General features: G+C 36.3%; 2 protein-coding genes across 2 annotated transcripts; both read left to right on the top strand.

Moving 5' to 3' along the window:
* Positions 1-3,135: 3,135 nt before the first annotated feature.
* oxld1 (oxidoreductase-like domain containing 1) lies at positions 3,136-7,151 on the top strand. Its single transcript, XM_057827043.1, has 3 exons — positions 3,136-3,348; positions 3,901-4,221; positions 6,636-7,151. Exons 1-2 carry the CDS (start codon positions 3,307-3,309, stop codon positions 4,204-4,206), a joined length of 348 nt encoding a protein of 115 aa, XP_057683026.1. The 5' UTR covers positions 3,136-3,306; the 3' UTR covers positions 4,207-4,221; positions 6,636-7,151.
* A 188-nt stretch (positions 7,152-7,339) lies between these two features.
* Positions 7,340-14,831, top strand: pde6gb (phosphodiesterase 6G, cGMP-specific, rod, gamma, paralog b). The gene is made up of 4 exons (XM_057827044.1): positions 7,340-7,478; positions 9,916-10,071; positions 13,701-13,741; positions 14,566-14,831. Exons 2-4 carry the CDS (start codon positions 9,926-9,928, stop codon positions 14,640-14,642), a joined length of 264 nt encoding a protein of 87 aa, XP_057683027.1. The 5' UTR covers positions 7,340-7,478; positions 9,916-9,925; the 3' UTR covers positions 14,643-14,831.
* Positions 14,832-16,057: the final 1,226 nt, after the last annotated feature.

Here is a 16,057-nt window from a genome sequence, read left to right as displayed (position 1 = left end):
ATTATACTCAACTATGGTTACTTGCAGTACAAGTATACGTACTTACGTACACTTATACTACAAGTACGTGTTTTTTCCATGTATTTGTACTACAAGTTTGTGTACCTGCTTGTACTTGTACTGCAAGAATGTGTACTTAATTTTACTCAGTTATGGTTACTTGTACTACAAGTATGTGTACTTACATGTACAACAATTACGTGTTTTTTGCATGTACTTGTCCTGCAAACGTGTACTTAATTGTACTCAACTATTGTTACTTGTTCTACAAGTACATGTACTTTCTTATACTTGTACTGCAAGTATATGATTCAGTGATACTCAACTATGGTTACTTGTAGTACAAGTTCATGTTTTTGCAGGTACTTGGACAACAAGTATGTGTACTTATGTGTACTTGTACTATAAAAATGTGTACTTAATTTTACACAACTACGGTCACTTGTGATACAAGTACGTGTAATTATTTGAACTTGTACTACAAGTACGTGTTTTTGCATGGACTTGTACTACAAGAAAGTGCACTTAATTTTACTATACTATGATTACTTGTACTACAAGTATATTTATTTGATTTGTTTTGATTCTCTGTTTCCAGCAAATGCCCCGCCCTCCCTCAAACTATCAGCCAATTACGAGATCAGTTTGTATTAGTACACTAGTGGACGTCCAATCCATTTGAACTGGGAGGGTTGGCAGTGAATTACCATTCATCTAGCGCTGTAAATGGCAGCCATACGGTTACCGTCATTAACATATACTGCACTGCAGGGCCGGCCCAGGCCATTTGGGGGCCCCAAGCAAAATAATGCAAAGGGGCACTTATTTTTGGCCCACCATTTCGTCACAGTGTACTGTGAAACCCATACATGCAATACAACCCATTCGTCTGTATTTTGTATACAGTATTAATCAGATTTTGTTGCACTGCATACTTCAAACTTCTCACCCCAAATGATTGCCAGTACTTACAGTAGACAGCGCCAAACCTTTTTCTAAAAGAGGAAAGAAAGACGTTAAGGAAGAACTTTTATTTTTTTTAAGCTTGTAATCAAGTATCAAAACTCAGAAAAGTCAAATAAAGCAAACTGTAGTAAACAAAATAGAATATAAATTAAACAATTGCAAGATTGGGGGCCCCCTAGTGGTCAGGGCCCTTATGCAGCTGCATAATCTGCGTATAGGCTGCTGCACTGGATAAGACCATGGTCCATGACAGACTATTATGCTAAATATGGTTGCTGGCAAATGACTTTTATAAAGGTATTTTGTGCCCCTATCGACTGGGGCCGGATTGCCAAAAAACATGCTTGACATCGTGGGCACGTGTGTCAATGTTTATCCGTTCGCAAACTACGGACACGCGTGTTGATATTTGTGGACGTTTAAAGGCGGCACTTTGCTTTATTTTTTCACGTGTTTGAGGTGCTGCCGCGCTGGCCTTTTGACACCTTACGCCCGCGTCAATGAGTCTCTTTCTTGGGAAAAAAAACACCTTCACCCCAGCAGAGCAACTTTTCAGATTCGTGTTTATATGTAATGTGTGTAGGGCAGAATTTGTCATGTTGGTCACTTAACGACGCGTGATACCATTATGAAGTGGATTATTTTCATTGTATTCAGACTTACATTTATCCTTTTTCACTTGCTGAATGTGCCGGTCTATTTTTTTCCTCCCTCAAATGAACGTTTCATTGGCTGATGAGTTGAAGCCCCCCGTCCCGCCACAAAGACACACACACATATTCACACAGCCGCGAAAGATTTATGTGGACAACATGCCGCTTCCTCCGTCCCCTTCAGAGAGGAGAGATTTTTATTTTATTTTTTTTTCTGGCCAGCAGCAGTTACTGTAAATTGTGTAAAAAGATGTCAATGTTGTGGAAGTGGGGGAAACACCACTAATTTTGCTATTGAAAGTCTGACCTGCATCAAAGTTAGCATAACATTAAACTTGCTAACCTGCAAAACCACTGCAGTCAGGCCAGCCTCCTTAAGGAACAACAAAGTCAACCTAGCCGTCATTTATTTGGATCATTGTTTGCATTATGTGCATTACGGTAATATCGTCGCTACCAATGTTAAAACCAAACCTACGGCCTAGAGTTCAGAAGTAACCATTTTTTGACAAATGAAGCATCGTGTTGTGTAGTAGGCTGATGTACTGTGTAGGTCGCACTTAAGTTATGGTTTCCTGGGAATCCATATAATCCATATAAATATTTACTGTAACTCATTCGGCTGCCATTGACAGTGAGATACATCCTGTCGAGAGACGAACATGCTAACCATTGTACCGCTCAGGGCTCTGTTGTGTAGAAAAATGTCACGAAGCTTCATGTGCAGTTATTTTGTGAAGAGCTGTTGAGGAACTACATTTAGTGTAAAGTGTTCTGATGTTGTGAAGTTTAATTTTGTCTCTTTTTTTGTAGAGTTGTGTAGTTTTGTGTAACTTAAAACAAAATAAGGTCTTCCTGAATCATCAGCGTGGCTTTGCAGGAGGAGTAACAACAACGCGGACAATGTTCTCTTTGTACGCTCGACACAAAGACGGTGCTGTGAGAAAACCTTGACCAAGGACACCTGAGCACCACATCTGCACACACTTACACACACTACATTCTATTTAACATACATCAAGTGTGCGGCATACTTTTTTGTCGACATATTTGGCGTGATTTTGCGCTGACTCCTAGAAATTAGCGCATAAAATATGAACTTGGTCCAACTGCTAAGAACATGAGCGGCAAGAACATTTCTGTTGTGATTGTGAGAGCCTCAGAACTACAAACGTGTGACGTTTTATGGGAAATTGCCTGAGTTATGAGCAGAAAGTGAGACAAAGGCAGTTGAATTGGATGTATTCTTTGCAATGTCAAGAATGTTTGTTTTCATAAAGTTCAATTTTAAATCATGTTTTTTTTTTTTTTTTTGGTTTGATTCAAATGCATTACTTTCCCCTAGAATTCTTTTTGGAGGGAATGCTAAAATGTGAGTCGTTTGGGAGACAAAGAGCTAAACAGTGACATCTGCTGGACATTTCTGTACTTGTTCCCTCTCATACGTTCCAAAAAGCTTATTGCTGATTGGTTCAGATTTTTTTCCTCGCAGCCAATCGTTGCTTTTGTTGACAAGGTTTACTTCCGGAAAAGAAGGACGTTTACTTTTTAGGAAACCTTGGATAGTTTTAGCATAAGAGAGAAATTGTGTCTCACGTTTAATATAAATATAATCTAAAATATAATAATTTTTTAATCAAGACATACGTTTGAACAAGTCCGAGTAGGACTTTGGCTTGTTGTTACGATGGCTTTAAACGTGACGAGGTCGTCCTTGTCGTTACGAAAGGTTGGTAGCAAACATTAGCCCTAGCTTAGCGCTAATCTTTATTTGTATTATTTGATAAATATATGATGATGAAGTATTTGTTTTCGAACAGGGAAAATTGACAGTTCTTGTCTTGACAAAAGTTGCTGTCATTTCAAGCAATGTTGATGTTCTCTTTATATTTAAACTTATGAGCTATTGTGTTTTTTGGTTATTTTTAACGTGAAAATGCACATTTTAATTCATACATTGATTAACACACCAAACGTTTTGGTTTTTTGTCTTTCTGTCAAGTCAACTTTCATTACTTAGTGAAATGTCGACGCCCGTTCATGATTTTCCTGTTTTCCAGTTTTTCAGTCAAGTGATTGTGACTGATTGGCTGCCACTGACGGCGATAGACGTCCGATCCATTTGGACCTGGAGGCCTGGCGTTGGTCATTCATCTATCGCCGTCAATGGCAGACAGTGAGTTCAAATGTAGAGTCTAATTGAAAATACAGTACAACACACTGATATTTTTTGAAAATGGCATGATGGAGAAACTGATTTTTTTTTGGCGTTGTTTTCCAGCTTTGCGAGATGTCATGGAGGATGGGTACGCTCAACAGGAATGTCCGTGGCCTTTGTGTGGAGGCAGCATCTCCTCCCACGGTCCCCCCGGAGAGCTGCAACCCCTCCAGCGGCCCCCCCGAGCCTCCTGCCCACTGCTGCATGAGCGGCTGTCACAACTGCGTGTGGATCGAGCACGCCGAGCGACTCCTGGCTTACTACAACGACGGCGGCGAGCGAGCACTGGCCGCCGTGGAGGAGAATGTCCTGGATGAAAACCTCAAGACCTTCTTGAAGATGGAGATACGACTACTTAACAAAACGTGACCGTGCCGAACGACGGTGAGTTTGGAGAACTTGACAGGCGGAAAAAACATTATTTTGTGAGTGACTCATTTTTAAGATGAATCAATTCATTGGCTCATATAAAAAAAAAAAAACATGTTAGTTACTGTTCTATTACGATGGGGTTACTTTTTCAGCTGTAAATGTGCTTTGGAACAAAACAAAATGAAGTGCTGGGTAAAACTAGATATCATATAAGTGCGTGATTGTTTTCCATATGGAAAGCAGATGTTTTTTTGTTTTTTTGTTTTTTTTTTGGAAATTTTGTTTATTGGTCTCATAAGTCATGACATAATTAAGTAACAAGATGTGAGCCTTTTTTTCCTTTTCCACCATATCAAAAGAACAAAAAAAAGAGAAAAAAACAAAACAACCAAAAAAAAGGAGAAAAAATAAAAATAAAATAAAAATTAAAAAAAAAAACTCAACCCACCCAAAACCCAGGGCACATATCTCAAAAATAAATAAATAAATAAAAAACCATGATTATTTTCCCATTTAAAAGGGAAAAAGGCACAGCTCAAGAAAAACTAATATTCCCAAAATATTTAGGGCAAAGTTCAAACATCCACACAAAGGTGACATTCTGCGCTTTTAACATATACCAAAAAAGGGTTCCAGACATCCTCAAAGGAAAGCAGATGTTTTAAATATTTCATCGTGATTAACTAAATCTGCAAACACTGAAGATTACAGAAATCTTACCATGTTTACAGTTTTCTCCCTTTTTTAAAATTGTCTTTCATATTTTCAAAAAAACTAGTTTTTTCCTATATATTTTTTCTGGATATAAAATTTAAAAAACAAATAAAAAAAGAATATTACTGTTTTTTCCTTTTGTTAGAAAATATATTTATTAAAATACAATATATTCATATTAAGTATGTATCACAGTGAGTGTGTTGAGAGAGGGAGGGTGCAGTTGTCGATGGAATGGAAAATTGACTGTCTTTGATGTGAGCTGCCAGGTCTATGATGACCAAATTCATGGATTATCTGACCAAGGGGGATGATGTAAAGAATGAAGAGGAGGGGGCCAAGAACTGAACCCTGGGGGACGCCTTGTGGTAGGGGAACAGCAGGGGACGTGCAGTTGTTAAGGCTGATGCATTGTTGTCGGTCGGTGAGGAAGGAGCGGAACCAGTAAAGTGCGGTGCCAGTGGTGTGTAGAAATTCTAGTCGGGAAAGTAATAATAGTAGTAATAAGGTAATGAATCCAGTTGTGGCTAAACAATAGCATTAGACCGTTAGCAACCATGCGGCTTAGCATAACAGCCCCACCCAAACGGAACTCGTCAGCGTTGACGAGTTCGGTTGAGGAGTGAAAGACAGGCCAATGTTTATTCTTGAGTATCCTGGTAGCCTCCCTTTTTTTTCCCTTCTCCGACAAAACTTTTTGTCTCTTTTGTTGCTCTGCCATTATTGAAGAATTCGCGCGAAAGCGTTCACATCGACTTCCGTTTTTATGTTGAAAGGGGGAAGTGACGTATGCCATAAAGCAGTCACCACATTTGTAGTTTTTTTGTGTGGCATGGTTCCTGCCACCTTCATCAAAGTTAATTAGTGTCGGTGAAAGCGATACAAACCCCCTCAAGATATAAAAGAGGTGTCGTTCAATTAGTTGTCATTCGACATATCACAAATGTTATGGAAATATTTTATAAAGGTTGAAAGTTAACTAGTGTTGCTTTAAATAAGTAAAATAATTAATAAACATAAAATATTTAGCTTATATAAATATGTATGTATTAGGGCTGTCAAAATTATCGCGTTAACGGGCGGTAATTAATTTTTTTAATTAATCATGTTAAAATATATGTCGCAATTAACGCACATGCCCTGCTCAAACAGATTAAAATGACAGCACAGTGTCATGTCCACTTGCTACTTGTGTTTTTTGGTGTTTTGTCGCCCTCTGCTGGCGCTTGGGTGTGACTGATTTTATGGGTTTCAGCACCATAATTATTATTGACATCAACAATGGCGAGCTACTAGTTTATTTTTTGATAAAAAATTTTACAATTTTTATTAAAACGAAAACATTAAGAGGGGTTTTAATATAAAATTTCTATATTTTGTTCTAACATTTATCTTTTAAGAACTACAAGTCTTTCTATCCATGGATTATTTTAACAGAATGTTGATCATGTTAATGCCATCTTGTGGATTTATTGTTATAATAAACAAATACAGTACTTATGTACAGTATGTTGAATGTATATATCTGTCTTGTGTCTTATCTTTCCATTCCAACAATAATTTACAGAAAAATATGGCATATTTTAGAGATGGTTTGAATTGCGATTAATTACGATTAATTCATTTTTAAGCTGTGATTAACTCCATAAAAAATTTTAATCGTTTGATAGCCCTAATATACATATATGTATATATATCTTTTTTTTGTGCAGGCTCCAACAGAACATCTTTGGTGTCCGCAGAACTTTCCAGACCGAAGACTCCTATGCTGCTTTTATTGTGAAGGACAAAGCAGAAGCGTTTGAAGCTTCCCTCTTGGTCGATCGGAACTGGACGAGCGGACGCTGTCACAGCGTATTTGTCTCGAGGGCAGACGAATCTCGGCCCTTTGCACATTTCAAATCACTCTTATCATTTGCACATATTTATTGCTCTAATGTGTTGTCGATTAAACAGCGCCAGATCCAACTTGTGTCCTTGTTGTTGATGAGCGCTCGTCGCCACGGCAACCGGACAACGGTGCGTTTGCGCGGGGATTACGTGACGGAAAATGACGGATTAGCGACATGGTCATCATCAGTCGGGGTTACCTCAGGTTCTGAGCGACCTTCACGATCCCTCAATTTCTGTCTAATTTCTGACCGTCTGCCATCTTTTCATCAATTTGACAATCATTTGTCCAGTGACCACTTTTATCCATGTATCCAATACCTCTTTTTCTATTTTTTTTTAACTTTCAAGATGTCATCAATAGTTACAACGATGTTCATTCGTTGACATCCCTCCCACTTTAAACAGATTGGACGTCTACTAGGGATTGTCTCACAGCAGAAGGATGAAAACAGCTTGTTTTTCTGTTTAATAGTTGTTTTATATCATGAGATCAGCCTTGTATCGTGAGCTAGCCAGAGGTTCCCACCCCTATTTTCAATCTGTCAATCTACGCCACGAGGCGTGCCCAGCCTAATCCCGGCCGAATAAAAGTGACCCCTCGGGACCCTTCCCGTCATCATCGCCTACTCATCCGTCCATTCTTCACGCAAGCCGAGCAGCACGTGAGTAGAACCACCCACATGTAGAAGTTTCCGAACCAACGTGTCACAAAGTTCCGGACAAATCAGATTGATCAAGCAGATTGAAACACAATAGGATTAAGAAGAACGTGAATAATAAATTGCTTTGATCCAACACAGGCACCTTCAGTAGGTTGGAGAGATATTACGTTTGTGTTCTTAGCTGTACAGAAAGATTTTGAAATGTTGCCAAATGCTAAAGATTGGATTTTTTTTTTTTTTTTTTAAATAAATGTGAATCTGCTAAATAGCGCACTCTATTGACACTTTTTGACGGAAGATATTAAAATTGTTAATAAATAATGACTCATTTAAAAAAATGTACGATGAATGAATATTTTCGCCATTTTTCATTAGAAAAAATTCCAGTAAATGCCAATATTGCAAATAAAGGTTATAAATAGACGTTTTAAATACACCAAAAAGCGGTGGGGGCATACATAAGTACATGAAAATAATAATTATACATTGAGACAGAAAGAGGGGAACAATTCAATGGAAAAATACAACTAAAATTGAGAAAATCATACTTTAAAAATTTGAAAAATTTAAAAGAAACAGAAAAAAAATATATTGAAACTATATAGTACAGTATATACATATTTTAAACAAAGCATTAGTTTTAAAAGATTTAAAAAGGAGACGTTATTAGTAATTTTTAAACAGTATTGCATTATATGATACTCATTATTTAAATTTTTTAAATGATTATTTTTAAATAAACATTTTGTGTATTTTTATTCTTACTATTTCTTTTTACCATTTACATTAATTACTATTTTTTCAATTAAATTTTCTATGCTATTTTTTTATATTAATACTATTTTCATGTACTTATGTATGTTTGTTAAACGTAAATTCAGTCATCAAAGGGGTTAAAAAGTTTGTCCTAAATTATTTTTCATATACAAATTATATCGAATTATTTAAATATAAATTAACTTAAGGACAATAATACACTTTTGAAAACGTATATAATAAAGTAGAGGATTTTGAATGAGCTACTTATTTGAATAATTCATGAAATAAACTTTTTTTTATGGGTTTTATTTATTATTATCATTTATTTAGAGATAAAAAATTGTTTAAAAATGTAATGACTTTTACAATTTTTTTATTTATTTTTATATTGCACACCATATGTACTTATTAACACTATACATGTATTTATCAAAGGGGTTAAAAATGTTGTCCTAAATTATTTTTCATATCCAAATTATATAGAATTATTTAAATATAAATTAACTTTAAAAACCCTTTTAAAAACATATACAATAATGTAGCAGATTTTGAATAAAACTACAGTACTTATTTGAATAATTCATGAAATAAACTTTTTTTAATTTATTATTATTTATTTAGTGATCAAAAATTTGTTTAAAAATGTTAGCATTTTACAAGCGTTTTTTTTTTTTTTTTTTTTTTAATTAACAAAAAATGTGTAGCACACATTTGTTTATGTCGTTGGTCAGCAACCTGTGGCTCTGGGGCTGCATGCGGCTCTTTTGCGCTGCCCTAGTGGCTCCTTGGGGCGTTTTAAAAAATATTTAAAATGAAAAAAAGATGGGGGAGGGAAATCCATTTTTGTTTGAATATGGTTTCTGTTGGACAAACATGACACAAACATTCTTCTAAATCATTAATATATTGTTGCACAACTGTTGCTGCTAACTTAGAATCTTATTACACTTTTTCTTTTGTTAAACATATTTCAGTCTAAGCCAGCTATAATCACTCACTTATAGCCCTACACTATATATTTTCCTATACTGTATATTTATTTTACTTTTTTATTTACTACTTTTAAATCATTCTATATGTTAATATCAGAATGCCATGTCAAATTTCGTTGTTCACAATGTTAATTTTATTGTTCACAATGATAATAAAGACCGTTCTATTCGAATGAAGTTGAGGCGGTCACTTGGTACGTCATAATGGATGCACTGAAGAGGAAAATAAACATCTACTCATGAAGGCTCATTACGTATTTGCAGCCAACTTATTCATTTTGATAGTAGGCTAATATAGCGAATATACAGCATGTATTGCTTTCATTATAAGGCTTATATAAGGCTTTTAATTTTTTAAGGCTCCAGACAGATTTGTTTTTTTCGTCCAATATGGCTCTTTCAACATTTTCGGTTGCCGACCCCTGATTAATGTACATTCTGTACCCATTTTTTTGTTACATGACACTAGTGTCGCAACCTTTGTTTGTTGTTGTTGTTGTCTCGCGTTTGTCATTGAGTTGTGCAGCCTGCTTAAAGCGGCGCGTGCCTGCTCAGCAATTGCCCGATCGCTTGTTCTCATTTACCAGATTGAAAGCAGATTAGTAACGTGACTCCCAGATTAGCATGAGCCGCTATTGGGGTCACGCTGACCCGGGCTCCTGTGACGCCTTCATTTTGTCCCCCAGGTTTTTGGAGATGAATCTGGACGCGCCCAAAGCTGAGATCAAGTCGGCAACGCGGGTCAGCGGGGGGCCCGCCACCCCACGTAAAGGCCCCCCCAAGTTCAAGCAGAGGCAGACTCGCCAGTTCAAGAGCAAGCCCCCCAAGAAGGGAGTGCAGGGGTGCGTTACGTTTAAATTTCAGCACCACTGGTGATGGTAGAAGTCCAATCGTGTGGCGTCAAGTCATATTTCTACTGTGAATTTAAATGCGTTTTCCTTTAGACGCCCAATCCATTTGAACTGCAGTTCGTATAATTGCGTATACATTAGCTACAATTAAGTGTTTTTGCATGTACTTGTACTGCAAGTATATGTACTTAGTTACACGCAAATATAGTTACTTGTGCTACAAGTACATATACTTCCGTATACTTGTACTATAAGTACATGTTTTTTTCCACGTACCGTAATTTTCACACTATAAGGCGCACCTGACTATAAGCCGCCACCCACCAAATTTGGCACGAAAACGGCATTTTTAATAGATAAGCCGCACTGGACTATAAGCTGCAGCTGTCCTCCCTGTATTATGGGATATTAACACCAAAAGATATTAAAAGGTAACACTTTATTTGACAGCGGCATCAAACAACTGTTATATGACCAATTGAACCACCATGAAGCTTTGAACCACTTGGTTGCAAAGCTTCATTGCTTCAAGAAGCTTCATTTGGTCATCATTGCTCCCATGGGGGAGACAGTTAACCTCTGCTGCCACCTGCTGTCAAAACTGTTGTTGTCCAATATGCCTCCTAGCATGCATTGCAGCGCTACAGCAGTAAATAACAATCAAAATTCATGTTCTGTGCTAATTATTTCTTCAGTTGCTGTTTCAGTTGTTTCATTAATTGCTAGTTATGGTTTTTGGTAACACTTTATTTGACAGTGGTGCCATAAGACTGTCATTAGACAATGACATGATATGACATGACACTGTCATGAGCGTTTACGAATGCTTATAACAGATGTCATTTTGTGTTATCCGGCAAATTATTTCACTTTTGAATGGATGTAAAAGATCAAAGCTGGATATAAATGAAAAAAAAAAAAAAAGAAGCTGGACATAAATGGACAATGACAAAAATTGCCGGATGACACTTAATGACATCTGTCATAAGCATTCATTAATGCCCATGATAGTGTCATGTCATAATTATGACAGTCTTATGACACCACTGTCAAATAAAGCGTTACCTATTAAATCAAATAAATCAACAAATTAGCCGCACTTGACGATAAGCCGCAGGATTCAAAATGAAAGAAAAAAGTAGCGGCTTATAGTCCTAAAATTAAAAGTATGTGGTTTTGCATGTACTTGTACTTCAGGAATATGTACCTAATTGTACTCTACTAGGGTTTTTTGTTGTGTGAACTTACGTGAACTTGTACTACAAGTACGTGTTTTTGCATGTACTTGTACTACAAGTATGTGTACTTAATTGTACTCAACTATGGTAACTTGTATTACAAGTACATGTACTTACGTATACTTGTACTACAAGTACAGTGGGGCAAATAAGTATTTAGTCAACCACCAATTGTGCAAGTTCTCCTACTTGAAAAGTTTAGAGAGGCCTGTAATTGTCCACATGGGTAAACCTCAACCATGAGAGACAGAATGGGGAGAAAAAAAACAGAAAATCACATTGTTTGATTTCTTAAATCATTTATTTGCATATTAGAGTGGAAAATAAGTATTTGGTCACCTACAAACAAGAAAGATTTCTGGCTGTCAAAGAGGTCTAACTTCCTCTAACGAGGTCTAACGAGGCTCCACTCGTTACCTGTATTAATGGCACCTGTTTTAACTCATTATCGGTATAAAAGACACCTGTCCACAACCACAGTCAGTCACACTCCAAACTCCACTATGGCCAAGACCAAAGAGCTGTTGAAGGACACTAGAGACAAAATTGTAGACCTGCACCAGGCTGGAAAGACTGAATCTCAATAGGTAAAACGCTTGGTGTAAAGAAATCAACTGTGGGAGCAATTATTACCAAATGGAAGACATACAAGACCACTGATAATCTCCCTCGATTTGGGGCTCCATGCAAGATCTCGCCCCGTGGCGTCAAAATGATAACAAGAATGGTGAGCAAAAATCCCAGAACCACACGGGGGGACCTAGTGAATGACTTACAAAGAGCTGGGACCACAGTAACAAAGGCTACTATCAGTAACACAATGCGCCGCCAGGGACTCAAATCCTGCACTGCCAGACGTGTCCCCCTGCTGAAGAAAGTACACGTCCAGGCAGAGGTTCCGCTAGACTTTTTCGTTGTCTGTCATTTTGACTGACAGGGTCATAAAAATCCGGTCATAATCTATTTTTACCCGTCACTTAAATTTTTAAAATGATAATAATGACATATTCAATAGTATTTAGTTTTCATTCATTTTTAATTAATATTCTGTCCGAACAAGCTTAACAGAGAATCCACACCGTGCCATCACAAATCAAGCAGATGAATATGTAACTTTTTCTCCGCAGTGACAAAAACAGATGACTGTGGCCCCAGTAGATAGGCTACATATGGAACAATGAAATTAACAGTTCACCTGCTGTGGCCTGAACGCAGTCTCACACTCTGTACTCCCTCCTGACCTCCTTGCTGCCGCTTGATCGCTCAGTAGTTGCCGAGGGCTGATTGCTTGTTTGTCCTTCATCCTCCACTGCATCAGTCCCTCTTTTTTCACCTCTTTTATCAACACCATCGTCGTTTTGGGGGCTTTTTGAAGAAAGTTCGGACACTCAGTTGCCTTGACATTTTTCCGAGCAAGGCCAACGACGTCATGCATCAAGAGAGACAATAGCTAATTACTATGCTCACTCGCCACCCTGTGGTCTGGGTTGTGAATTGCAACTTGTCAAAATGACAGATGGACTACAGTTTTTTTCCGTCACCGTTTTAAAAAAACGGTCAATGACGGAAAATATTCGGTTAACACGGCCCCTGCGTCCAGGCCCGTCTGCGGTTCGCTAGAGAGCATTTGGATGATCCAGAAGAGGACTGGGAGAATGGGTTAGGGTCAGATGAAACCAATATAAGACTTTTTGGTAGAAACGCAGGTTCTCGTGTTTGGAGGAGAAAGAATACTGAATTGCATCTGAAGAACAGCATACCCACTGTGAAGCATGGGGGTGGAAACATCATGCTTTGGGGCTGTTTTTCTGCAAAGGGACCAGGACGACTGATCTGATCTGTGATCTGACAATGATCCCAAACACACAGCCAGAGCAACAAAGGAGTGGCTTCGTAAGAAGTATTTCAAGGTCCTGGAGTGGCCGAGCCAGTCTCCAGATCTCAACCCCATAGAAAATCTGCAGAGGGAGTTGAAAGTCCGTGTTGCCCAACGACAGCCCCAAAACATCACTGCTCTAGAGGACATCTGCATGGAGGAATGGGCCAAAATACCAGCAACAGTGTGTGAAAAGCTTGTGAAAAGTTACAGAAAACGTTTGGCCTCCGTTATTACCAACAAAGGGTACATAACAAAGTATTGAGATTACCTTTTGGTATTGACCAAATACTTATTTTCCACCGTGATTTGCAAATAAATTCTTTAAAAATCAAACAATGTGATTTTCTGGGGGGTTTTCCACATTCTCGTGGTTGAGGTTTACTCATGCTGACAATTACAGGCCTCTCTAATATTTTTAAGAGGGAGAACTTGCACAATTAGTGGTTGACTAAATACTTATTTTCCTCACCTTTAAATTCTCATCTTCTGTCATTTGTGTGCAGATTCGGTGACGACATCCCGGGAATGGAAGGCTTGGGAACCGGTCAGTTTATACTTTGGTTTACATTTCGATCTCGTTCAGGATTTAGGTTTTCCTCACCAAATGCTTTTAATCTGAGTTCAATTGTCAAACTTCAAATTTAAAAATCTTTTATTTACAGTATTGGTAAGGTCTCCTTTGTAAAGAATTTTCAAGAAAATTCAATTAAAAATATAACTAAAAATTTTAAGAGCCTAAATTAAAATCATGAAAAAAGAAATAGAAGAAAAATAGAATAGAATATTTATTTTAAAAAAGTAAATTACGTTCTTAGTACTTTTTTAATTTAATGAAATATTTTGGAGGGAAATGTATATTTTTTAATTCATGATTTAATATTTTTTTGTGCTTGTATTTCTTACGATTATTTATTGAAATCAGTGTTTTTTTTTGTTTTTTTTTTTTTAGAATTTATTTTAACTGTATTTTTCGATTAAATTATTTATATTCCGTTTTTTTTTTTCTTCTTTTTTTTTACAAATGCTATTTTTATGCACTTGTGTATTCCTCCGATGCTGTAGGTATATTTGTTAAATGTAAATTCAGGCATTAGGCAGACCAAACAAACAAAATAAATGATTCTTTATTGATTCAATATCAATTACGCTTTATTTTCGTTTTTGATATCAGTCCAGAATTCACTGTTGAAGCTGCTTAGGTCCTCCACGACCAATCGACGACTCGAAATGTCAAATAAATCGACAAATATTTTAATATTCGATTAGGGACATTGTTGACCCAAAATATATACTCTTCAGGAAAAATAACTAAAAGTTGTCTAAATATGTCTTTGGCGTGAATGTATTTTTGTGCGATATGTGTTGCAGACATCACGGTGATTTGCCCGTGGGAGGCCTTCAATCATCTGGAGCTGCACGAATTGGCGCAGTATGGAATCATCTGAGGCGCCCAAACTCATCAACCCTCAGCTGGAACAAGCACAGCAAAAATATAAACGGAATAAGACATCTTTTTGTTTTGTAATCTTGTTTTTGTTATATTATTATTACTTACGCGTCAGCGATACTTTTGTCGATTTTTCTGATGGAGCTGACGGTTTTCTTGTCCTCTCTGCAGTAGGAAAAAATAAAAACCTGAAATGGAAAGGAAACCAGATGTCTGTTTTTGTTGTCTATGATGTGGGCGAGCAAAATGTGTTTCATAAAATAGGACTCATTGGCTGCCATTGACAGTGATAGGTGTCCAATCCGACGGGATCATTTTCAATGGCAGCGAAACATGATCACTCAATGTCAGCCATCCCAATTCAAATGGATTTGATGAAAACAAAAACAAAACAAAAAAGATTTATCGAAACATAATGAAATACAAAAAAAAAAAAAAAACAATTCGATGGAGGTAGATTTTTGTCTTTATTATTCAATCCCAAAAAATTGCTTCAATCTAATATATATATTTTCAATCAAAAAAAGTCACTTCAATCAAAAAAAAAAAAACTGTTGAATGCAAAAATAAATTGGAGACTTCTAAAAAAATGCATTTTAAAACTTTTTTTTTTTTTTAGATAGAAACAACTTTTTTGCTAGGACATTTGTGTCTTTATTATTCAATAAAAAGATAAGTTGCTTCGGGAAAAAAAAAAATTTTTTTCAAAAGAAAAATCACTTAAATCAAGGGGGAAAAATTCAAGCAAAGAAAAATATTTTTCAAATGTTTTGTTTTTGTCTCAAATTTGTTATTGCATTTGAACACATTTTTTAATTGAAAATATATATTCTGATTGAAGCAACTTTTTTTTTTTGATTGAAGCAACTTTTTTGATTTAATAATAAACACAAATCTACCTCCATATGAATCCAATTTGGTAATTTTTAAACGAGTTTATTTTGAGAAAATAGCGGAACTTTTGAGAAAATTTCTTTTTTTTTTCTTTTTTTTTTAGATAGAAACAACTTTTTTGCTTGGACATTTGTGTCTTTATTAATCAATCAAAAAAATAAGTTGCTTCAAACAAAAAAAAATATTTTCAAAAGAAAAAACTCTTCAATCAAAAAATAATAATTCAAGCACAGAAAAAAAAAAATTTTTTTTGATTCTCAAATTTATTTTTGCATTCAAACAAAATTTTTTAATTGAAAATATATTTTTTTATTGAAGCAACTTTTTTTTTTTTTTTTATTGAAGAAACTTTTTTTGATTTAATAATGAACACAAATTTACCTCCATACGAATCCAATTTGGAACTTTTGAGAAAAATTGTTTTTGTAGGAAGGTTTTTAGGCAGGACCGAAAGTGCCGGATCGGACATGCGTTGCCAGATTGTGTGGTTTCCCGTCAAATTACGCTATTTTCAGAGAT

Source organism: Corythoichthys intestinalis, chromosome 21 (genome assembly GCF_030265065.1).
Source record: "Corythoichthys intestinalis isolate RoL2023-P3 chromosome 21, ASM3026506v1, whole genome shotgun sequence".
Taxonomy (NCBI): Eukaryota; Metazoa; Chordata; class Actinopteri; order Syngnathiformes; family Syngnathidae; genus Corythoichthys; species Corythoichthys intestinalis.
This window is presented reverse-complemented; position numbering and strand designations above follow the sequence as displayed.